This window comes from Polypterus senegalus, chromosome 2 (genome assembly GCF_016835505.1).
Source record: "Polypterus senegalus isolate Bchr_013 chromosome 2, ASM1683550v1, whole genome shotgun sequence".
Taxonomy (NCBI): domain Eukaryota; kingdom Metazoa; phylum Chordata; class Cladistia; order Polypteriformes; family Polypteridae; genus Polypterus; species Polypterus senegalus.
The window spans coordinates 288,145,460-288,172,095 of NC_053155.1; the positions used below are offsets into that span (position 1 = coordinate 288,145,460).

Below are 26,636 nucleotides of genomic sequence, written 5' to 3' on the forward strand. Positions count from 1 at the left end.
AAGTTGGTGCATGGAATAAAAACAGAATCATACAACTGTTTTAAGTTTCTTTATTGGATCGGATAAGCTCCACTCCAGCTCATCAAAATTTGCCTGTAAATATCATGAAACAAATTAATATTATAACGAATCCAAAATAAAAACACATTTTGTACAATAAATAATGATATGAAAAAAGCAATAGTCAATTTGTTTAAGCTTAGTCCTAAATGATATACAAATGTTTATGTTCTAAATAAAAGGTTTAGGTCCCAATAAACCTGAAGAATCTTGCTTCCCTGTGTACCAAGACCTACTATACAAAACCTAAATTAAATAATCTGATTTTATCAATATCCTTCTCAGGGCAAACTGAAAAATAAAAATGTTATTGAATATATACACATTTCCCCATAAATAAGGTATTATTCAAAAAACATAATCTTACTTATAAAGGATAAGGTAGAAAACCTAGGTTACCACCATCTCATTCAAAGCAAGTAGCATATTTTTTTTCTCCAGACAAAAACCTCCTTTTAAAAAAATCAGGTTGTATATCTTCTATACCATCTTCATCATCCTCTGATGTAGAACCCACTGGATTAGAATCTTTTTTAGGTTTAACACAAGAGGAAGATGACAATCTCAAACTACATTGACTATTAAACTATTATATTTGTTTGGTATGGTAGACCTAAACTGGGAAGTAAGATTCTTCAACCAAGTTTCCATATGGGACATTAGCTTTTTCTTTAGAACAAGAGATTTTGCATATGATTTGGACTGATCTTAAATAAATGAAATATTGCTCGGTTCGCATTCTTTCATTTTCTGTAAAAATAAATTTGGGTGGTATTTGATATAATATTGATGTGTTAACTTAACTTTAAAGGCAAATGATGATGAGCTGGACTGGAAAATTCTGGATGATCCTTAAGCTTATCTTCTGTTAATGATCTTATTATTCTGTTTTCTTTAGTACACCCCCTGCTTCGTGGGTTCTTCCTGAATTATTGACCTACATCTTGTTACGTATCTCGTATTATATTAGGAAAATAAAGAACATAAAATAGAGGAGGTGTAGTGTAGTGTATTTCTGATATTCTAACATTATCAGCAATCATGGACAAATATTTGTCGTCAGGGCTGTTCATATGTTAATATACCCCTGAATTATATCCAAACATCCCTTGAAATATAAAAGTGGGCATTAATCTGTGTCAAGGATTAAAATGGAGCGTATAGTGTATAGCGTATAGAGCGTATAGTGACGTTTCTTTGCGTTCGAACCATTGCCCACCAAAGGTCCGTGAACATTACTGCTGTGCAATTAAAATTAACATTCCCCTCCTCTCGTCCAAGTTAAAGCTGAGTCACAGGAACTTAAAAACTTTAAAGTATTTATGAAAGTGTGACAGCCTCAGCGTACGGCGATCTGAAACTCAAAGCTGTTTGCTCTTTGGAATATACAAAAAAGATGAGAACTGTAAAATACGTTTAGCAAAGTTATAATTAAATATGACAAAATATTAAAAGTACACCTGTCGTCAACTCTGCCCCACCCTTTTAAACGTCAGAACATTTCGTTATTTACCTTTGTTGAAGAAATTCAGCCACGATTTACGTCTGCCCGCTTCCCGACCCCGATTTCAGGTTGAGTCTCTCCGGGTCGAACCGGTCAGATCACTCTGGCGAGTGACGTAAGACCGGAGAAGACGCGCGTCCTCAGTGTCTAGCTGCTTACACCAGCAGGTGCGAAGAAACACGACGGTCTGCTCCTAACGCACAGCTCGATATGTCTCAAGGGGGCAAGTGGCGTGTTTCCAGGGGTAGCACGAGTCGCGGTTTTTCGGTGGGCTTAACTTCGATTTCCTCTGGAGAACTTAGTTCTTTGACCACCTGCAACTGTGAAATTGCCGTGTTGCCACTGGAGCTGCTAATTCAGCTACAGGGAAACTACTTCGAGAAAACGGAAAATGTGCTTAAAATCCAAAACCATTTTGGAGGATACAATGTTTTTTGCGAGAAAAACGTAGTGCTAGACGGAAAACTGTACGAGGTGGAAAACTTCATGGAGAGGTAAGGAAAGTCGCTTGGCCGTGATTAAAGCTGGTTGATAGTGAAGAGCTCAAATCTAACAACGAGTTTAATGTCAATTTTGTGCTGCGCGCTTACTACAGCATACCGGTAGGATTAAGACGGACTGCGTGCGATGTGTTTTATAGTCTTTTTGGCAGAACAGTGTTAAAAAGGTGGTCCTCGGGTTCTGTCCTGGGGCAAATCTTTGTTGCATCCAGTTTCACAATTAGTGAATCATTTTACCTCATCACGTTTACATAGCTTGACCTGTTTCAACTTTCAGAAAAAGGCAGTAGTTAAGATTGACTTACATCAGTCTAAAAGAAACATTTATATTTTCGACTTGGCCTTAAAAAAATAGTTATTGACTTTTTTTTTAATTTGCCTTTTCTACTGTGGCGTTTGGTTCACTAATGCTGCCCTAATACTGAACATGCGCAGAGTAGACAGCTGGGCAAACAACAGTGAAGCAACACATTTTTCTGTGTCATATTCATGCCAGTTCAAGTTAACTGCCTCGAGTGCAAAACACATCCACCTTAAGAAAAAGGATAAGTTTGTGTGTTTGCTTGTTTGCTGTATTCCTGGCATTTCAAAAGTTGGTGCATCACAAGCATTTTAGTAATAAAATGCATTGCGGTTATCATTCTAACAGATGGCACATCACAAACATTAACAACAGAGTCACGCTGCAGTATTTTTAAAGCTAGTTATTTCTTTGCAAACATGGTTTAAATGGTCCTCCCGGCTCTGACTCGCCTGGATAAGGGAGTGCAGTCCCTGTATTAAGGATCCAGGAATACTTCTGGTGCCAGGGCCACTGTCTGATGGAAACACTTCCGGGTCATGCGAAAGTCCATTATAACAGGGAGCTTGTCTCCCTGCAGCGGCACCCAGTGACCCCAGCAGGGCTGCTCTGCTGAACTACATCTCCCAGCATGCCATGCTGGCTTCCTACTGGGCACTGATATCTGGGGGTGCTGCTATCTAGTGTGCTGGGGGAGTAAAAAGCCCCCAGTGACACCTTCCTTCTTAAGTGGGTTGTCCGCCATCCCTTGTGGTCTTTTCTTCTGCGTCTGATCCCCTTCTGCTCCACCGGCTGGGATGCCTTTATTCCTTTTGGGAGCCTCCCGTCCGGTTTAGGAACCATCCCCTTTTCTGGCCGGGATGTCCATTCAGCCCATGTGGCATCTACACACTATAGGCCTTCCAACTTTTTTTTCTTTACATACTTTTGCCTCTTTTTGAATGATTGCTTTTAAATATTAATTTTTACAAGCAGTTGAACTTGTAAAATGTTATTTATTTGTCATTTCCCAGCCCCCAAGTTACTGCCGGGAATTCTGGTTAATAGTTCAGCAGGTGGAGCCAGTGGGAAAGTTGATGAGCAGCAGTTGAATGAGCTATGTGGGAGTTGGCAAGAATCTTAAAATGTGGTAGTCTGAAACAACAAACTGTTTTATTTTAGAGTGTGGAGATTGGACAATGGATTTCAAACAATAAGCAGTCACGTTTTTATGATTAATCTTTATTTTTTAAAACCTGTACAATTAAAATTGTTACCCATATTTTATTTGTCCTGTGATATTACATTTTTGCATTTATGCTTTTCTGTTTCTGCTTCAGGTGGGTGAGACAGTATGAAGCAAATAACAGAAAATGTCTGAAATCTAATATTCCTGAAGGTTGTTGAAAAAAAGGAGCTATTTCCAATAAAGCCTTGTACATTTTATAGCCTATATTGGGCTGATGTCTGTTAAATACGTTTTATTTTTTTCATTTTACATAGAATAATACCTCTGTTAAGGATGTTACAGAGTTTTTGAATTTTAGTAAAAGTAGAGAGTGAATCAGCAGTGTAACATAAGCAATTCCATTAGAATTAACATTGGGGATGATTCTGGGGAGAGCATTACATGGCTGAAGGTCTACCAGAAATCGGGAAAAGTCAGCACAAAAGTGAAAATACATGTTTATAATACTCCAAATCAGACTTGAGGCCAAAAAATACGGGCAAGGGATGTTGGTTCCGTGTTGCATGTTAATTGCTATAATGGTTGGAGGGATGCATATGATAAGAAATTTTAAACTCTGTTAATTGGTATGTAAAATGCAACTTGGCTGTTTAATGTAAGGACTGTTAAAGCTATTTTAGTGAGCTTCAGATGTAAAACCTGCATAAAAGAGCATCCATTTCTGATGATCAAATTGGATAGTTTTAACAATGTATCATAATTCTTATTCTCCTACGGTAGATTTTGAAGTTGTGCTTGAATTGTTTTCTGAATTTGATCACTATCTGTAATAAAGCTATAGATCAACTTCCATAATTACAACTAGTTGCTTGGAAATGTTTTTCTAGTAAAAGGAATGTGAAATTAAATCATAGGAAATATGTTGGTTTCACCCCTCTCAACCACCACTGACTCTGTATCGGCACCAGGATATTCTTTGTCATTCCCATCAGAAATACATTTATTGTGGGTCTCAATGGAATTTAGTGTTTTTGGTCTGCTTTTCCTCTACCCTTATGCAGATTTAGACATACTATTGACCATAGTGTGCTAGCAAACCTGGCTAGATCAGCTACTGCAGCACGTGAAAAACAATCTTGCCACTGTGCTATTGAAGATCCTTTCACTCACCAGTTAGGGCCCTGTCCTTGATGATCTGCTAACTGACTGGAAGTTTGATTTTCTTTGTTTGACTGAGACCCGTCAACAACCCAATGATTTTTCATAGTATAGTCAAGCTGTTCCTTCAGGGTTTGTTTACATCTGCCAATCCCGTGCCTCTGGTTGGGGTGGCGGTCTTGTGATACTATACATTGAGAAGTGGAGAGTATCCTTGAAAACTGTGTCTTACAATGCCTCATTTGAGTTAATTGTCTTACAAATCAATTGACTTACTCCCAGTGTGTTTGCCACTGTACCAGATGAACAAGTGGTTTTTAAATGAATTGTTTGAGTTTGCAAATTCCCTTTTTTCTATGTCCTCTAATGTTATTTTACTGGGTGATTTTAATTTACATATGGACACTGTCACTAACACTTTCATAAGGATTTTCTATCATCTCTCGAAAGTATTAGTTGGCAGCAATTTATAGATTTTCCTACTCATTTGAAAGGCCATATCAGGGAAGGACAGGAGGATGAATACAGGAGGGTGGTGGACAGCTTTGTGGAGTGGTGTGAGCTAAATTTTTTACAGATAAACATCACAAAGACAAAGGAACTGGTTATGGAATTTAGAAAACCGGCTCCTTTTCCCACCCATGTCACCATCAGAGGAACTGATGTTGAGGTGGTTGAGGACTACAGGTACCTGGGGGTACACATCGACAGTAAATTGGACTGGTCCAAAAACACCAACACGGTTTTCAAGAAAGGGCAGAGCCGACTTTACCTATTGAGGAGGCTCAGGTCTTTCAATGTCTGTAGGAAGATGCTGACTATGTTCTATCACTCAGTGGTAGAGAGTGTGGTGTTTTTTGCAGTTGTGTGTTGGGGCAGTGGGCTGAAGACAGCTGAGGCCAACAGGCTGAACGAACTGATTAAAAAGGCTGGTTCTGTCCTTGGTGTCAGACTGAAGAACCTGGCAGAGGTGTCAGAGAGGAGAATGCTGAAAAAGCTTCTTGGTATCATGGATAACCCCTCTCACCCCATGCATGCCTCCTTGATGGGTCATCGGAGCACACATAGCAAAAGACTCATTGCCTCCAAGTGTAGAACCGAACGCCACAGGAAATCTTTTCTACCCGTGGCAATAAGACTGTATAATTCTTCCTCATTCTGTAGATGATCCTTCTTATCATCACATGCTGCTATCTCATTTTTTTTATAGCATAAACACTAGCCACTTTTCATTACCACTTGCACTAATAATCTGTAATTTTATTATATCTGTTATAATTTTTGTTATAGTTGTTTGTTGCTTTGCACAAATTAGTTATATAGTTATAATACAAACTATTAGTTATAGTTATAGTTATTTGATATTTTGTTTAGAGTTATTTTGTTATTCTGTTTATTTAGTTATTCTGTTTGTACTATTATTACTGACCTTTTTTTTTATTACCTTATCTTTATTCCTCTTGTTGCACTGAGCATGTATATGACAACAGAATTTCCCTCGGGATAAATAAAGTTTTTATCTATCTATCTATCATTCTTGATTTTATCTGTGGCTCCAGTGTTACTAACTATAATTGTACAGCATCTGTCCTGTCCATTTGACTACAAGCTGGTGTCCTTTAATGTCAGCTTAATATTATCTAAATTAAACCCACTTCATTCTATCTCATTTCGCAACATCTATATATATAATTCACTAAGGCAAGACAACCATGAAAAGCACACCGGAAGGGGCGTGGATTCACTAAGCCGCCGACAAGTGAGACACCTATGGCGCACGCAGGAAGGAGCGACGCCCACCAACTCCAAGACCATTGGATATGACGACAACTCACAGGGCCACGCCCACCAAGTCGGACGCGAGGACACAGAAAAAGTGGCGTCATTTATATTCGTCTGTCGTGGAGGCCACATGCAGTGCAGGTCAGGTTAATGCCATGTTCATGTCATGCACCTTCGAGCTACGTTGACTGTTCATAGAGGCATGTTTCTCGCGGAGGTGAATCGCCATATGCAGCGTGTGAAACGGTTTGCGAGGGGTATCCCATGGGATCCTTAAAACATTCCTTTACAACTGAGGTTAAAACACAATGAAGTAAGCAGTCTACGAGTTTTCGGTTACAACGCATGACCGCTTGCACCATAGCAAACTGTTTTACACACTACATACAGCAATTCGCATCCGCGACAAACATGCGTCTTCTTAGATGCTCCTGCAGGAACACGGAAGACGTTTTCCTGCCCACCAACACTCCTTTTTCACCGGCCCGCGTCTACCCTCGCTCTCTACGCATTCACACTGCCTACCCATGTGCCCTGACGCAAAAACTCACCGACCACCCAGTTAGCCCCTTTCGTCTGTGCAAGGAGTCCACATGCACGTCTAAGCCGCGTTGACTTTTCATTATTCTTTTCGGTTTCGACACCAACCACGTCCACCATGAAAAACCATGCGAAAGAAACAACGAAGCCCGCCCACAAACTCTACCCTCCTCCCACGTGCTCAGGAACGCACCTCAGACCACTGCCCGCCAAATCAAACAGCTCATCAAACACATACTCACTCGCTTTGGTCTGTGCTCCGGTCCAAACCCAGCTGTGAGCCACGTTGACTATTCTTTTGCCCTCCATGGCTACCGCGTCAAATGTATTTCATGGAAACAACACTTCTTTCAATGTTATAGAATTTCCTGCTTCAGGTAACTGTTTGTTTCTGTCAGTCGGGTTTTTTTGGAGAAATGTCATTGACGAAACTGCTGCTCATAGCAAACTGTTTTACACGCTACATACAGCAATTCGCATTAGCGACAAACATGCGTCTTCTTAGATGCTCCTGCACTTTGTACACACACCCCCCCGTGGTCGGGTGTCTTGGTGGATTATATATAGAAAGGCAGCCAAAACCGCACAGAGCAATGGAAAGTCTTCGTGAGTCACAGGTAGGGTTACCACTTTTAATACAAACAAATAAGGGACGCATACTGCAGCGGGGGCCACATCCCTTGGGGGCCAAGACCACGGAACGCGCAATTTCATTCTCAAATACGGGACGATTCCATATTTTAAACGACGGGTGGCAACCCTAGCCTCACAGGTGCATCTGCACTGTACAAAGACGACAATGTCTCGAGTGACGAGTTGGAGGTGGGCACTTAAGCAGGCGGTGTATACTGAACGAGAAATCAGCAGACTAGCATGACGGAGGGAGCGGAGTGGATGTCGTCCTTCTCTCCTCCCGTTCCACCCTCCGCGCCCGTGCGCCGCACAGACGATTGTGTGTTGGTTCGTTCAGTGCATTGGTTAAAACCCAATGAAGAAAGCAGTCTTTAAAAACCAATAAGCCCTGTGCCTCTGTTTCATTACCGTCTCACCTGATTCACCAATGCAGGCCCCGCAACAGGCGATCCGGCGGCGTCATTCCCATGACCCGCCGGGCAGCCAACCGGGTAACCAAAGTCTTTGGGTTCGGGGGGAGTATGGTTACAAAGCTAAAACTTAAAGGAATTGACGGAAGGGCACCACCAGATGTGGAGCCTTTCGCTTCATTTGACTCAACACAGGAAACCTCACCCGGACAAGGAGAGGATTGACAGCTCTTTCTCGATTCTGTGGGTGGTGGTGCATGGCAGTTCTTACTTAGTGGAGTGATTTGGATGCTTATTTCCGAAAACGAACGAGACTCCCGCCTGCTAAATAGTTACACGACCCAACAGCGGTCGGCGTCCAAATTCTTAGAGGGACAAGTGGCTTTCAGCCACGTGAGATTGAGCATTAACAGGTCTGTGATGCACTTGTATGTCCGGTACTGCACGTGCGCTACACTGAATGGATCAACGTGTGTCTACCCGGCGTGGGTAAGCCGTTGAACCCCATTCGTGATGCAGACCGTGGCTTGCAATTGTTCCCCACGAACGAGAAATTCCCAGTACGTGCGGGTCATACGCTCGCACTGATTACGTTCCTGCCCTTTGTACCCCCCCCCGGTCGGGTGACTTGGTGGATTATATATAAAAAAGCACACAGAACAGCAAAGAACAATGACAAGTCAACGTGGAAACCGACTGAGGCGGTGTTTGGAAAATTAACAGTCAACGTGACTCACAGGTGCGTGTGGACTGTACACAGACAAAAGCGACTCGGGTAGGGAGTTGGGGGCGGGCACATAAGCGGGCAGTGCGTACTGAATGAGCGCCGTTCAACCCCGTCCTTCGCTTTGGAAGGAGAAGGCGCACCTCCGGTTTTCAGTCACGGACAATTGTATGTTGCTTCGTAGCGTGCACTGTTGCAATGTTACTTTTCTTGGTGGTTTATGAAATTACGGATTTTTCAAATGTTTATTTTTTCCTCTGTGCTTAAAAATCATTTAAAAAGCGGCCTGATTATGCGGCGTATGCTACGCCGCGGGTTGGCTAGTTAGGAATATTGATTTCACTATCTTCTCCAATGAAGTTGACAGCCTGTCCAGCAGCAACAATTTATTTACCCCAGATGAGCAGGTTTCCCACTACAATGGTGAATTATACAGTCTTTTAGATAACGTTACTCATTTGAAAATCCGGACTGTCTCTTTCACCCATTCTGCCCCCTGGTTTACCCTGGAACTACACCAACTTAAAGCTAAGGGTCAACCCTTGCAACGACATTATACAAATACAGGCCTTACAGTCAAGAAGAATATGCATGATGAACACATGCTATTTATAAAGATGCTCTGTCTGCAGCAAATATGAATATTATGCAGCAGTAATTAGGTCTGGAGAAGGGAATAGTCGGACTGTACTTTCTACTGTAAACTGCATTCTACGGCCACCTGACAATCTTCCATCTCAACACTGATCAATGTAACTCTTTTGTGACCTTTTTTAATACAAAGGTTGGCAATATCCACCAGCAGTTGACCTCTTTAAGAAACTCTGCACATGGAACATTTTATGATTCCCTCATCTTCTTTTCCTTCTAATTTTAAACTCCCAAATGTGAAGGAAATATTTGGTATTATTTGAAAATCTAAACCTTTCCACCTGTCAGTTGGATCCAATTCCTACTGACGTGGTTAAATCTTGTTTGCCTTCTCCTTACTCTTTAATAACTGACATCATACATTCTTCCCTTATATCTGTTCTTCTTCTTTTACCTTTTAAAATGGACGTGATAACTCCAGTTCGATTCAATACATTGTCAATAGTTATCATCTGCTTTCAAATTTACCATTCCTTTCAAAAACACTTGAAAAAACTTGCCATGCAGGTTCACTCTTGCCTTACTTACAACCTTTTGTTAGAACAATTTCAGTCTGTTTTTTGTCCGTTTCACAGTATTGAGACAGTCCCAGTCAAAAACACCAATGATCTGTTAATGGCAGCTGACTCTGGGCTATTAACCATACTTGTACTTCTTGATCTGAGCTCTGTCTTTAACATAATCTCTCACGATATTCTCCTACTGCGATTAAAATCAATTGGTATCACTGGCATTCAACATGCCTGGTTTAAATCTCATCTCTTGGATCGTACTCGGTTTGTATAGTGAAAAAAAATTCAGATCACAAGTTTGCCCATTTGTTATTGGTGTACCTCAGGTCTCCTTAATCCCCCTTCAGTTTATTATTTACCTCCTGCCTCTTCATCGTATTTTTAGGAAATTTGATATATATATTTCCATTGTTATGTTGATGACCCCCAGGTTTATCTGTCTATTAAGCTTGATTCCACCCTTCCACCTTCTTCCCGCTCTGACTGCTTGCAGGAAGTTAAATCATGGTTGTCTGCTATCTTTTTCAAACTAAACAGTGATAGAACAGATGTTATTCTAGTAGGAACTGAAACTGTTTTGGCAAAATGTGACAGTATTTCTCTGACTATTGATAAATCTCTTGTTCCTCTCAGGTTCAGAGTTTAGGTGTCATTCTTGATAGTACCTTAAAATTGAAGCACATATTAATGATATCACTCGGTCTGCATATTTTCATCCACGTAATATCAGACATCTACACCCGTTTCTGATAGCTAATAGCATTGCTCTTCTTGTAAATGCTCTGGTTATATCTTGTATTGATTATTGTAATTCAATCCTCTCTGGTCTTCCTCACAAACTCCTCTACAGGAGACAGGGGCTATTGCTTATTCCAGGAAAGTAGAAACTTCTCTTGAAACAGGCTCCATTGCAAACTTATTTTTATTGTGTCTTTTGGGATGTGGGGGGTACGCAAAATAAATGGTGACATACCTTACAGACATGAGGATAATTTGCAAACACTAGACTTTGAGCACAATAGTAAATTAAATATTCAGCTGCAGTTTTCAAAAATATCTTTAAAAGAAAATGGCACAAACATAAACAAGACATTTAATTAGTTTGATGCCTTTATCCAAGATGATCTATAACATGAGATACAATTGATTACATTTCATTTTTTCCCAGTTGGAGCTCAGTCAGGTGTGTTAACTTGTTTATTTTCACACAGTGTCAAGTGAAAGATAAGGAGAAAGTTTATGACACACTACTGTTCACTAAATGAGAAACATGTATTTCCTGTGTTTCTTTTAGCATGTGAATGCAGCATACACATCAGCTGTTACAGACAGGCTTACATTGCTTAATGGGCTAGACAAGAAAACAGTGGTTCTGGGTAGAGATCATGCAGAGATGAACTTGCATGTGGATGTAGGAAAAGCCAGAAAATGCCAAAAAGCAGGGAACATGGATAGAGTACAGGTAAAAACCTGACTCCAGAACTGTGATATGACACTAGGAGGAGGTGAATAATTATGAGGTGGCATGGTCAAAGTGATTAAAATTATCATGGGAATAACTATGGTGGATACCAATTTATTATTTGAAAATGTGTTCTAGAATAAGAACAGAGCTACTGCATTTTAGAAAAAAATGGACAAAACTAAATCCCAGTATATCTGAGTACCCCCTTAATATTTATGTATTTATTCATTGTTAAATTTTGTTATTGTGTTTAAATTGTTTTTATTTTTAATTAGGATTGTTTAGGACAAATGCCACATCTATAATAAACATTTTATTTATGTTCTTAAATCAGGTTTATTGTCCTCGAAAGTCATAAGGATTACAAGGACTTCAGGGAAAATCTGCTAACAAAACCTCTTATTCTCTTTACAAAAGCCTGGAGGATGAAGAAAGTGTTGCTTAACTGTGAAAACAATGGTAGGACATTTTTTATGTATACAATTAAAAAAAAAAAAATCTATTGCTCAGAATTTTCTAATGCAAGATTTTATCTATCTTATGAGAATTGTTTAACCCACTTAAAAATAAATGAGAATTGAGTCAACATAAGGTGATGAATGAAGATGGGCTGGGATAAATTGAATAGCCTGAAGTACTGAGATAGTAAGCGTTCAGAGTAAAAATACATTGATGCAACAAATTGTCAAAGGCTGTATCTGTACTTTTGTTTCCAAAAAGGCTGAGTCTGAAGTAGTTGTATATTTTACAAGTTTACGTTGCATGTGTACTTGTTCTGCCTTGGAAAAAAAAAAATATCATAGTACTTTATAAATATTGGAAATTTTATTTTAAGTTTGCATAGACTTTCCATAATCTAAGTAAATATAATATCAAATCAGCACAGTGGAGTTGGTCTTAGTACTGATGCCTCACAGCCCCAACCAAGACGCTGCACCAGAAAGCTGGGTTCGAGTCCATGCCAGGTTACTGTGTAGAGTTTGTATGTTGCTGTGCTTGAGTTTTTTTGTTTTGGATGCTCCAGTTTTCCTCCCACACCCAAAGGCCATATGATTTGTGTTAAGTTGGCGATTCCACATTGTTCTGGTTTCTTTTAGTGTGTCATTTAATAGACTGATGCATCTGACATAATGAACTGGATTAAGTAGGTTTGAAAAAGGATAAATAGAAGATGGAGAAAGAAATAAAACATTAGTCTGAAAAATAGTTAAGATTTACTGATCTGTGTTAGTATTTAAGTGTTTATACTTAGTATTTAAGTATAAATGTAAATAAATATTATTGTTACTACTATAATAATATTTCAAGTAGCAGGTAGAGGAGAAGAAGTAAAAAACTATATGTAAAACATAATAAGGCAGGATATTGCACTGAGCTGCTTGTAATTGTTACCACTTCACAACAACGTCAAGAATAATCCCGTAGTAGCCAGTATAGTACCGTGAAAATAGGCGGGTTAGATGGGTGATTGCATTCCATGAATCCCTGAAACATTCACATTACACTTTACAGGCCGGATAAGCAGAACCTCACAGAAGATAAAGGAAGATCACAGAGAGAGTGTGACTATGAAATACAATCTGAACACTGAAAGATTGAACACGACTTCAGAAACTGTCGGAATAGCAGTGGCTAGTTTCACTTATTATAACCATTTACTTTTTTTTAATGAAAACATTTTTTTTTTGGCTTCAGATCTGGAAAAAAAAAAACTAATTTATTGGCAGTTCAAAATGTTTTGTTCATTCTGTCATTCTTAAAGTATATAGGACAGGTGACTTTTACTTACTGTATGGTGTTAACTTCCATTTCCCAGCTGAGTGGTATTATATATTACAGGGATACATAAGAAAGAACATGCTATGTAATTCAAATGTAAACTGTTTTAAAAGATGTCCTAATTTCTTGCACTAAACTAAATTATTGTATTATTTTGGGAAAGTCTTGGAAAGTTTTTGGAGGATCTGTTCAGATGAGTGACTTTTTTTTTTTTTTTTTAAGGAAAAACTTTTGCTGTAATTGTAAATACAAGGCATCCTGTTATACATTATGAGATAGAAAATGGATTGAATAATATCATATCGTCAGTCTGGGGAGAGAGTTATGAACTTCAGGTATGGCTTTTGTCCTTCTGCAAATACTTGTACTGCAGATCTGTTAGGGTTAAGTAACAGTTAAGTACTCTTAAAACTCATTAAACTATTTCCGTTCTTTTCTATCCTTGTTAAATTGATATAAATAAATCATTATTCTTGTGAAGGAAAATGTGAACACTGCTACCATAATGTAATATGCCTGACTGGCAACAATGTTAATATATTCTGTGGCATTTAAATGTTTCTCTGTTCATATCAAGGGACCCAAAGTATGTTACAAAAATACATCCCTGTCATTACTACTTGAATACCAGCCTGCATTGTTGCCCCTGAGAAGCCAATAAACTATTCTAAACTAAACTCTCAATTCTTCTCTTCTGTATTTATATGATTCCCCTTTGCCATATTATTCATAGCTATGGACTGGGTTATCATTTTTATGCAGATGACACTCAACTCTGTTTCAGTGTCAAAAGTGCAACTTAATCAGAGTTTTCTCAGCTCACAATTTGCTCAGTGAAATTAAAACCTGGATGGAGCAGAACTCTTTAAAATTAAATTGCAACAAAACTGAACTCCTGCAAATTAGCACTAGAGCGCTACTTAAGAAAATGAGCTCCTTTTCAGTCACTCTTGAAGGTGATCTCATCAGACCTTCTTCTGATGCAAGGAATCTTGGTGTAATTTTTGATTCCTCCCTTTCTTATTCCGCCCACATAAACCACATTAAGAAACTTTCTTACTTTCACCTCTGTAACATTTCATGTGTTCGCTCATTCCTCTCCTTTTTCTAATGCTGAGAAACTTGTCCATGCTTTTATCACATCCCGCATCGATTACTGTAACACGTTGGTGGCAGGTGCCCCTTCTAATCTTATATCACGGCTCCAGTTGATTCAAACTCTGCTGCAAGAGTCCTTACTCAAACTAGCAACAGTGAGCACATTACACCCATCCTGCTTCGCTGAATATAAAATTCAATTAATAACCTATAAAGCTTTAAATGGCCTTGCACCGGACTATGTCAGTGACCTTCTAAATCATGATGCTCCTGTTCGCCTACTAAGGTCCTCTGATTCTGGTAATCTTGTTGTGCCTCACACTAACCTGCACTCTGTAGGTGACAGGGCCTTCAGCTCCATAGCACCCAAACTTTGGAATGACATCCCGAAATTAATTAGATCAGCGGACTCCATTCATTCTTTTAAAAAACAACTTAAAACTCCTATTTAGGAAGGCTTTTAACTTAACTTAACCTTCTGCCCGTTCTTTCTGTTTACCTCTCTGTCCAGGTGCTCAAGATAATTTGTGTGTCTGGTATATCACAAATTAGGTTATTTGTTAGGTTTTTCTTTAGTATTTAGTATTTTACTCTGGTTTATTATCCTTTATTGTATTTAATGCTTTGTTATCTTTTTCATTGTTCAATTCAGGAAAACATTTGTATCCAATGTTACATATACCCTGCTGTTTTTTGTGAAGCGCCTTGAGCATGTGAAAGGTGCTATATAAATAAACTGTATTATTATTATTATTATATCTTGGTCCTTTTATTAGTATGAAGCAGCAGGAACTAGAATTCATCGAACTAGGCAATGCCTTTCTGTTTTACTGATGTCCCTTACCCTTAAGCCATGGTAGCCACTCCTTTTTTTAGACAGAGAGAATTTTATTAGCGTCATCACCTGCCATACCCCATCGTTCCTAAAAGAATACTTTGTCCAAGAATACTAAAAAAATATTACTTAGTAGGCCTTGGTAAAAATATCGTTCTTTTTCGTTTAAACAATTCAATATTGATTCCTAAAGTCTCAAGATCAGTCTCATGAATCTCTGCCCTGCTTGTTAAATGTATATTTTTGCTCATCTTCGTTTTTGCTTTCTGATCCAGTAGACGGCGCTAATGCTCCTGTTAAGGATTGCTGCAGAAAAAGCAATTTACTATTTTGCCTAATATGGTGTGTCCTCTTTAACTGAAATCGGTATCATCGACACTTAAATCAGATGTGTGGACATCTGAAAATTCAGGGCAGCAGATTCCTACATGACAATCACACTTTAAAAATGACTAGGGACCTGTGGCAGATGTGTTTCAGACAAGCGTTCTACATGCCAGACACACCGGGAGCAACCTCACTACTTGTATGCAGAGCTGCTGAAACGACTCGCTGTTGTTCCAAAAACCTTTCTAGCATTTCCAATGCGCTATTCCATTGTATGACTGCTTTAATTACAAGTTTTTGTTTTAGTAAATCCAATAAACATTGCCTGTCTTTAGACATGTGGCTAGCTAAATGTACTGCTAGGGTGGAAAAAATTATAACGTAACTTACCCAGTAAAGCAAGAGGACAACCGTTGGAATTTTCAGAGCAGCATGCAATATAAAAGTGTGCTTGTGCTCAAAGCAGCCAACTTGATTTGTCTCCATTCTAGTGGCAATATCAGTCACAATGGCTAGTTCCTTTTCTTTTATGTTCCATTCATTCAGTGCCACTGTCAACAAGCATCAGCTCTAGATCCTCATTTTAAAATGCTTTCTTTTTGTTTGAAAACTGTGAGGACACATTTTCGAGACTAATTAATGTGACTGCTACAAGTCAGAGCAACTGAAGAATTATAGAAAGACACGAATCTTCCCTCTATATGTTTAATTGCAACTAATTCATGATTATTTTAAATGTCCAAGAGGGGAATACATTTGGCTAACAGTCTAGTTGAAGTGTGTCTGCATAGAGACACAAATAGGTTACTGAATATTATTATATTTAAAGATCGATATTTGATTATTCTACAGTATAATATTCTTTACAAGATGATATAGATGTTTTATAAAGCAGATGCCATTGCATTATATTAAAACAAGGAGCTGCCCCATAATATGTGTTAAGTCTGAAGTGGCCATACATATCTTTCGAATGAATGCAGTCCTATGAAAAAGTTGGGTTTTTTTTTAAACAGCAATATTTTGTTACAAATCTTCTAAATACTGATGTTAACTGTTCATTACTAATCAAGTATTTCTACTTAAATATCATTAAGTTACAAAGTCATTATGTAGACATCATTCAGTTGTGTTGCTGAAATGTTTCACATTATAATAATGTTCTCCATGCATGGTTAAATAATTTTAAATAAAAGCCACCACTTCAAATATATTCGTGCACGCTAATTCAGTCAAGGTAAAATTGATATTGAATTGAATTGGGGCATTATGAATCAGAATTAAATCGATACCCAGCCCTACTACTTAAGCTTGTAGTAGGTAAGTGATGGCAAAAAAGTCAACAAGTTTGCTTAAATAAAGCACTTCCAGAAAATACTCCTGTGAACGAAAGTGAAGCACGCTTTTATATGCTTAAGCATTTCAGTTGTAGATCTTTCTCCTGTCATTACATTTATCATATCTGCAACTGAAGCACCTTTGGTATTTTTTAGCAGCAGGCTATAACACATCACAGGTGACCTGACCCTTTGCTTGGTGAAGCATATTGGATATGCACACATACGAGACATTTTCACTTGCTTTTCTTTAACTTTTAGTTGTACACAACTCTCTGTGAAATTTGTAGTGTTGATGTTAAACGAAATTATGTGTTAGCCAGTGATTAAGCTGTCATTGGGGTGGACTCATGACCAATGAAAGAAGGCTGGAATTCATTTGGCATGAATGAGTATGCTTCAACACATTACATTTTAATTAGCAAGAGCTCTTTCTGGAAGTGACCTTATATTAATAATATTTTAGTAAAATGCTTTCCTTTTTTCCTGTTGCAAGCATATGACTTGGATGGCTTGATGTGAGGGTTATATGAAACAAGTGATCTGAGATTTTTTTCATGGATGATTTAATATTATTTGCTGTTGACTGATGGTTGTCACCATAGAATTCTATTCTATCGGAGACTTTATCTCTGTTCTACATATACAGTAAGAGTAAACATTATTTTTTCTTGTCCATCACTACAAACAACACAGGGTAAGTCACACGTAAAAATATATTTAATTACTGGGGGGAATCTTCCTTTGAGAAATAAGCATTTTAGTATTCCTGATTCAGCACCACTGTTGTCCTGAACTGTTTAGATTACAAACTATAGCCAAGTCGTGTTTACCTCAGATTTTACTTATGGTTTCTTAATCTAATATACACTTGCTTGCATGCCTGGTGCCCACCACTATACTGCATTCAAAGCTGATTAAACCTTTAGCCTTGCCCATTCTTTCACTGGATTATGTGCACACATGATCATTTAATAAATATTTTAGATTACATTTTCTGCACAAATGGTGATGCCTCTCACAAAACAGTCAATCTTGTGGAAAAAATAGGTGAATAGTGGCCACTCTGTGTTTAAAAAAAAAAAGAATTTAATAAACAATATCTGTAGTTAGGGCTGGGCGATATATCAAAAATTTATCGTTACCGAAATTTATGACTCTCATCGACGTCATTTTGCCCATGTCGGTAAATTCGGTATTTTAAAAAAAGAAAAGGCATGTGCAGGTTGGCGATGTTCATGTCCCTTTAAGACGCTGTGCTACGTTACAGACTTGACGGGGTGGAGTCACATGACTCTACTACCTGTAACAAGACGAGACACGGGTGAACAAATGGAGGACGATTTAAATGTTGAAGCAGCAGCGACGAAGGTAGAGCTGGTGGAGGAGGAAGAGGAGACGCTTGTTAACAAAAAAAATGCATCATCAATCGTTTGGCAACATTTTGGATTCAACAAGGATGATATTGATCAAAAAATTGTTAAATGTAAACTCTGCAAAAAGACTGTTGTGTCAAGTCAAGGTAACACAACCAACCTCTTCCACCACCTGCAGCACAACCATGTGATTCAATTCGAAGACATAAAAAAAGCTCAAAGCGAGAAGAGATTAGGAGGACCAGCAAAACGTCTTCCTCCACCAGGCAGCGGTCAATAACGAAGCATTTGCTAGTACTCAACTATATGAGCGAACTTCAAAAAGATGGCAAGAAATCACAAATGCTATAGGCTACCACATAGCAAAAGACATGGCTCCTATTGCTACAGTGGAACGCAACGGGTTCAGACACTTCATGAAAATAATTGACAAGAGATACGAACGCCCATCACGAAAATATTTTTCAAAAACTATCATTCCCAGCATGTACAGCACAGAGAGGAAAAAGGTTGCTGCTGAATTGAGATACGTTAAGCACGTTGCAGCCACATCCGATCTCTGGTCCAGCCGCACAATGGAGCCGTATATTAGTCTCACAGTTCATTACATCGACAACAAATGGGAGCTGCGTACCAGAGTGCTCGAGACGGCCTATTTTCCATCTGATCACACGGGGGAGATGGTTGGACAGGGGTTGAGAGCGATGCTGTCTGCATGGGACATCAGTGAAGAGGACCTTGTTGCTATAACAACTGACAACGGCCCAAATATTGTGAAAGCTGTTAAGCTCAATAAATGGACACGGGTGCAATGTTTTGGGCACAGGCTGCACCTGGCAGTCGGTAAGTGTGTACATCTTAATATATTTGGGTGGTGACATCTGGTGTGTTTTAAAGTGACTTTAATTCTGTGTGTCATATTCAAAATTGAAAGTATTAATGTTTGAATAATGTTTATATAGGCATAAAAATACTTAAGACTGCTGAGCAGCAGTGTATCCAGAAAGTTTTACAGAAGACTTATTGTGAGCCAGTGTTGATCATGTTGTGCTGTGAAATGTAGCAAAATACATGATTTTTAAAATGTTTTATTACTGTGCCAACCCTTTTTAATTTTGTAAATATGGTCTGAGAGGTCTTATTTAATTCTTACTTTATTTTGCTTGCTTTATTTGAGAATTAGACTATGAATTGGGGTGATGTTGGGTGTGAAGATTTGGATAGATATGCTACCTCAAGGCCTTAGCAGAGATAGACCTTTGTCCATGATGGCATTACATTTGCACAATCATTGTTTACTTTGTGAATAGCCAATGTGAAACATATTTATTATTAAACTATTTTGTTTACAAGGGATACACATTTTTTAGAGAGCATGGTTACATATTGTATCCTACACTTTTTATTTTGTTCAGTTAATAAATCTTAACCACTAAAAGTACTTACTACTATTGTCTTCATTTATTTTCAGTGACATTTTACAGTCCTTTAAAGTGGTAATAATATAATTGCAATGAATAGGTCTAGGGGGAATAATATTATCAAAATAACTGGAGGAACTATGCTGCCTGCCACAGCCCCATCAAATGGAAAAAAAAAAGTTTGTTTTTTTGGCACTTGGGGTGGTTATCGTCCATTTATCGTTATCGAGGTTAACTGCTCAATTTATCGTGATATTGATTTTAGGCCATATCGCCCATGTTTATCTGTAGTGCATAGTTGTTAATAATGATTTAGGCATATTGTAGGCAATATAGAAGAAAAATAAGCCACATTAATTATTAAATAGGAGGTTCTTTATTACAGATCATTGAATGATGCAACTCATATCGAAGATAAGATCTGAACAACCTCTGTGCTGTTGGTTATCATATTTAAAAATTTTTATTCCCCCTTACGTTATGCATGGTTTTATGGCTAGTTAGCTCTGTAAAAACAATGAACAAAAAACAGGAAGCATATGATTCAGTTTCACAAAAAAAAATTTGTTAATTGGGAATTGATTAATTAGTTCTTATCAGATGTTTACAGTAATACTGTTTCAATACAGTGCCTTGTTTTGAACCAGCATATCCTTGAGACCATGAAATAAGATAAATGTGTGTTTGACAATTCCTCCTGAAGGGCTCCATGGCAAACAATAGGCAAGAATGAGCTTAGTAAGGATACCGATAAAAATTTAATGTGAAACAAAAGTCTGTGATGATAGCATTTAGGAGTCCATGGCAGTGTGTAGGACTCTGAGCAGGTGTAGATGCAAGTGGTTGTGCGGATGAGTAGCCCTGGGGGTTTGATGGAGTGAATTGGTGGAGCCTGAGTTCATGTGCAGATGGGTGCTAGTTTCAGCAAGTTTCCTCCTCAGCACTTTGTGGTAGAAAGAATAGAAAGGCAAATTAAGCAAAATTTATAATAGAGATAAATATCCATGATGATAAGCATAACAACTTCCACAGCATGAAGATAACTGCTTGAGTTTAACATTGATTAATGATTATATATATATATATATATATATATATATATATATATATATATATATATATACACTAGACATTAAGCCTGTTACAATAACGGGCGCTAGAACAGTAGTGCATAAACATTAGTAGGAACAGTCTATATTAAATGGCAAGGGACCTTGACCTCATTCTGTTTCTTGTCTTAATTTTTTTTTTGTCAAAAATATTTTTTCAAGAAGTCTAAAGTAAAATAATAATAAAATAAAATAGAAACGTATGTGACAATACAGTAAGTATAATTAATATTGCCTTAGTGTAAAACTTTGTAACAATCTGTAAGACATAATATCTGAAGAAGATATTTAGGTAAAATTTTAAATTTTTTTACCTCATTAAATTTTTCTATACAATTTCATTATAGACAACATTTCTTGTAAATATTCTGTCTGAGTTTGGCAACAGTTTGCCTTGTTCAGGAATCTCTACAACCTTGACAACAACATCTGGAAAACTTCTAACTCTTGATAATACAACATATAACTGACCGTGGCTGAATACTGGTTCTGGCAAGTAAATGACAACTTTTTCTATGGTTTGCTCTTCTGAGTCTTTCTCTTTTAGCGTTTTTCTGACAGTCATTTTCTTTTCCTTCAATCAATCTATTTGCTTGTATTTTTCTTTGTCTTTCAGTGTTTTTTTTTGTTGATATTTACTTGTTGAGCTGGCTGTTCTTCCAGGAGATGTTGCTTATATAGGATTTGATTGTCTGTGTCTTTTGTCCTACTTGACGTGTCATTTTTTTTAGGTGGCATGTTGTTAGTAATATTACGTCCGTAATATTTTCTCCTACAGTAATACTGGCTTGTATGTGGCTGTAATATGCATCACTTTAATAGGTTTTTAATTTTCTCTTGTAGTAATACTGGTTTGTATTTCCATAAAATGCCTGTAATTTTCTCTGACAGTAATACTGGCTATGATGTCCGTAATATGACTTTAATTTTCTGTCACAACAGTGGGCAATCAGCAGAGTGTCCCCAGTAACTGATGTAATGTGTGGCGTGCTGCTTATAATCGTGCCTGTGGCGTCACCCCAGCAAGTACTGTGCAGTTCCCCAGCAATTATTTTAGTCTGTGGGGGCGTGCAGCTGATTATTTTATGTGTGGCGTCTCCCCAACAACGGATTTTATGTGTGCTGCTGCGACTACCTAATCAGCACTCTCCCCAGCAATGGTGTCCTTTATATCTTATCATGCGCAGCCGTGGCAAGGCCATTCACTGTGTGCCCAGCTTCCAGTGTGTGTGCTTTATTTGCTTATCATGCACGGCAGCGGCTAGGCCATTCACTGCGCGCCCAGCTCCCAGTGTGTTTGCTTCCACGGTGCCGAGCGCATGGGCGGGGCACGGTACAATGTGCGGCACGGCTCGCGCATGCGCACTTCACCCGAAGACACACACACAGACACCTGGACGCACACAGGGGTTTTATTAAAGAGGATATATATATATATATATATATATATATATTTATTGTCACACACGTGCGATTAGGAGGCAGTCAAAGAGCCTAAAGGTGAGTGAACTATCGAGAGATATGGAGTGGTCACGTGGTACTTACCTGAATCTCTTCTCTCCTCAGGAGAAAATTTCCAGAAGGAATTTAATTACCTCCACTTCTGGGTATACAAAATGGCTGATGCAACATCACTTCCGGCTAATCCTCAATGACATCACTTTCGGCTCATCCTAATGACATTGGTTCCGGTTCCTGTCTGACGTCACTTCATGCCAACCATTTCCTGTTTCCCATAATCCTTACTGTATAAAACCTCCATTTTCATCTGAGTAAACTGTCAAATGTTCCTTTGCAATCAAAGAATTTTGATCTCTTTTTTTCTTATATATTGTCCAAGGGCAATATACGGGGACGGTCCCAAACCTTTATATTTGTCAAGGCTTGTTATTTCAAGGGAAAACTTCACAATATATATAAATAATATAATTTTTTTAATTCTCAGCTATCAAAGTGATTTTCTTCCTTTGCTCTTATACTCACATTCATTATTTTCTCTTTTCAGTTTGACTTTGCAGAAACAATCAAAGAGTTTTTCGCAATGACTGGTTATGACACTGATGTTAAAGGTCTGAGTTTTAGCTTCAGATTCAAAGCAGATACCTTCATTGACCTTTTCTACATGTTGGGATTCAGTAACAAAAAAGTCCCAGTAAAAGGGAAAGTCTTGAATCTATTTTCCTCTATTGAAGAAAAGAAGAACAAAGTAAAAATGTTCCTGGAGAAAATTAGTGAACCCTACATAAAGCGAACCAGTGTTTCTGATCGCAGAATGAGCTCCCTGTCCACAGGTACAGTACAAATCACACTACTGCTGTTTTCTTTAGTGATTTGTTTCAGGATATGTTAAGCATTTTTGTTTAAAAACACTAAGCAAGTAAGTTTACTACAGTGTTTTATTAGCTAGCTCTGCTTTTTGGCAAATTCTGGGATGAGCATTTGAATCCCAGTCTGGTCAGTTTCCACCTACTCCAGTTTTACTCCCACATCCCCAAAATGTATCTGTTAGATTAAATGGCTGTACATTGGCTTGGCATGAGATAATATGGGTTTATGGTAAATTAAGAGTAGTCTCCTCCCTGCACCTATAAATTTTGATAAAGTGAGTATAATAAATCAGCAGAGGGAATTAAATATTTATAAGAGTTCAAAAAGTTTATATTTTTATTGATTTAATTAGAAAAGGCATCCATCCATACAGTCAAGTCAAACTTTAACAAATCAAAACAAAAGAGAAAGAGAAGGGGAGCCAGCAACTGAAGCTACTCTATAAGAAGAATCAAAAAAGTTAACAAAATTACCATGCTGGTAAATTCACAGTCCTTCTCTGTGGTGTGCTTTCTAGAGACTAAACATGATGTTCCAATAGCACATTCCTTCCAGCAGGTTGAGCAAATAACTGCTGGAACATTTAGGCCTTGTTCACACGGGCGTTAAAATCGAGCGTTTTTTTTGCGTTCGTAGCGTCCGGTGAGCGGATTAAGCGCCGAGTGTTTTCTACACGTAGGAGTCAATGAGAGTGTTCACACGGGCTTTGGTGACGTGCGTTTGTCCGGCAGCGAGTTTATACGGCATCAAAAAACGTTGCATGCAGCTTTTTCTTGGCGTTCAAAACCCAACGAACGCAAGGAAACCGCTTCTAGTTCGTTTTCTGCGCATTTATTTTACGCTTCGGAGGACCGGATATTTTTATGTTTTCATATACAACATATATATTTTCATATTGCTTATTTTATTTTATTGTCTCATGTAATTTGTAAACCATGAACCTATTAATTTATGTTCTAATATAATATTTGATAACGATTATGTAGGGGGGGCATTTCAGTGCATAACACCGGTGTAAGCGCACACTCGACTACTGTTTCCATACCTCAAAGTGACAAGTAGTCTCTCTTCGGGGCTAACACCAAGTCGCATATTGGTTGATCGGCGTGCAATGTGGCATTGCACTAGTTGCAGCAGACAATCAAAAGTGAAAACCGACATCCGACAGTAATTAAAAAACTTGCGCGGAAATTTTCGCATTTCTTCATAAAGCACAAAAAAACTTCCTTTAACCCGACGTTGTGCAGTCAGAGGATGAACCCAGTAGCGCGGCGATTTTTTCTCTCCCTACGCCGCCGTATTACGAGTATTTTTAAAACAAGAAGATTAATATCTAACATAGCAAAATGGTCCATATTGAAAGGAGGCACCTCAAATAAAACGACAAGGGCTTTCATATCCAGTTCCCGACACTGCCTCCACAGGTTAACACACAAACTACAATTTGGGCTGCAGGCTGGCGTTAGACAGAGACAAATGAACGCCGGTGTAGAAGTCAATCGATCGCCACCACAAAATGCAACATAAACGTCTAGGACGTTCAGAGCAAGTTCGTTTATCCAAAAACTTAACGCCCGTGTGAACAAGGCCTTAGGAATGAATTAAGAATAAAAAAAGAGAACAGCATTTACACAGTTTTTATAGAATATATAGTTTGTGCAAATTGTTACCAAGCTTCACATTCAAAAATGATAAAATTCTGCTAATATTTAACTATTGCCGATAAATGGTATTAATGCTCATTTTTTATTATATGTATGTATTTTATATATAGTATTTAAGAAGTATCTCAGAATTACTGCACATTCCAAAAGGTATTTTCAGTCAGGTGGCTTTATTAACCAACTAGACAAAAGAACAAAGTTTATAAACTGCAACTCAAGTTTTTTACATGGTGTTTTGTGCAAAATATGTTATATTGGATCTTTAGTTTAACTAATGCTTTGTCTGTTGCTAGTCATTCAAGTAACTTTTAAAATTCACTGGAAGTTTTTGGGGAGTTCTGGCTAAATGCTTAATGGTGTGGCTCACATTTAATATCATGTTTTTAATTAAAACATACTTCATCAGTTAAGGCAACCATTTTCCATTTACAATGAGGACCTCTCAATACAACAAAAACAAATTACAAATATACACCTTAGCCCTGCTTCTTCTTGCATCCAGTGCTCTGGATTCGAATCCTGTGCCTGGCCTTTGTGTTGTGGGCAGTTATTGTCTTTGTGGGTTTTTCACTGGCTACTCTGGTTTTCCTTCCCCATCCACATAAATATGATGGGCTCTGTTAAGGACCCACTCTCTGTGTCCAGGGCCAGTTTTTGCCTTGCTCCATGTGCTGCAAAGATAGGCTTCAGCTAATACAACCTTAAGAGCTTGAGAATGTTTACAGTCATCACCTACCTGCTTAACTCAGTCTAATTTGAACAAATCTGGCATTAACCACAACTTGCTTTAAACGATTTGAAACAGTATTGCTTTTAATCTGCATGTTTACAGTTAATTTTTTTTTTAAAGCAATTTTAAGTATAGTTGTGCCCAGTGATGGGTTTAGCAAATAAATTAATGCTTGCTCTACATCCTATAATCACCGGCATTTTTTTTTTTGTAAATGTATATTGGATTACACTGTTGTCTCTGACTTTGACTCTGATTGAGAATGGTTTAATAATGGATAGGTGGGTGTTTTTTTTTTCTGACAATATTTTATATTGCCTTTGTATTGCAGGCTCGGTTGATGATGATGTCTTCAGTGGCTCACCAAGTACTACACATCCCAGAGCATCCCTTGTAGGGCAAAGTCCTTTACTTGCAATTTATGAATAATACATCTGCCATATTTTTGGGACTGATTCTTTTGTCTTTTTTTTTTTTTTCAAATTATTTTTTTCAGTCTTATTTTTGTATTTCTTTTGAGCCAATGTAATAAATACAAGAACATTTATTGAATGATTCTTTTCCTTGTATTTTCATGGCTTTTTCCCAGATCATCCATTATTGCATGTTCTAGTAGTTAATGAATAGTTTCAGTTATCATTCATCATTTTCTTCATGCTACGGCTGTGGCTATGTGGATATGAGGTATCATGGGTAAATAAAAATTACATTGTTTAATATCACTGGATTAAATGGTATACTTATACAATCAAAGTCATCTGTCTTCATACGTTTTGACTTTACTGTAAATAAAATTTCACTAATTAAAAACAGTTCTTCTAAATCTTAAGGCATAAGTGATCAAAATGGATGACTTTTTATTTCCAGCTTGAACTTGTTCTCTGTGCTTCCAGTAGAAGGAACACCCAAAAAGCTATAATGGATCAGAGGGAAGAAGTGATGATAGACTTTCTGTTTGATTTATACCATTGCTTTTGCTGTTTGTATAGATCCTTTCTGCAGTGTAGCATGCTTTTCTAAAGCAAAATGTGAACATTAAAGAGATTGGACGGGATGAATGGGATACCTTGACTCACAGTGCATTTCACCAATGTGTTGAACATCAAGAAGTGGTGTGTATAAAAACATGACCTGTGAGAGAGGTTGATTAAGAATCACTTTCTTTTTTTGCACCAGAATACTATATGCACTGGAGAGTACTTATCTAAAGAAGATTTTGTAAAA

At 38.0% G+C, this 26,636-nt stretch overlaps 1 protein-coding gene across 1 annotated transcript; it reads left to right on the forward strand.

The window, feature by feature from the left end:
* Positions 1–1,750: 1,750 nt before the first annotated feature.
* Positions 1,751–26,248, forward strand: LOC120523976 (mesenteric estrogen-dependent adipogenesis protein-like). The gene is made up of 5 exons (XM_039745731.1): positions 1,751–2,058; positions 11,743–11,867; positions 13,410–13,522; positions 22,696–22,981; positions 25,744–26,248. Exons 1-5 carry the CDS (start codon positions 1,775–1,777, stop codon positions 25,839–25,841), a joined length of 906 nt encoding a protein of 301 aa, XP_039601665.1. The 5' UTR covers positions 1,751–1,774; the 3' UTR covers positions 25,842–26,248.
* Positions 26,249–26,636: the final 388 nt, after the last annotated feature.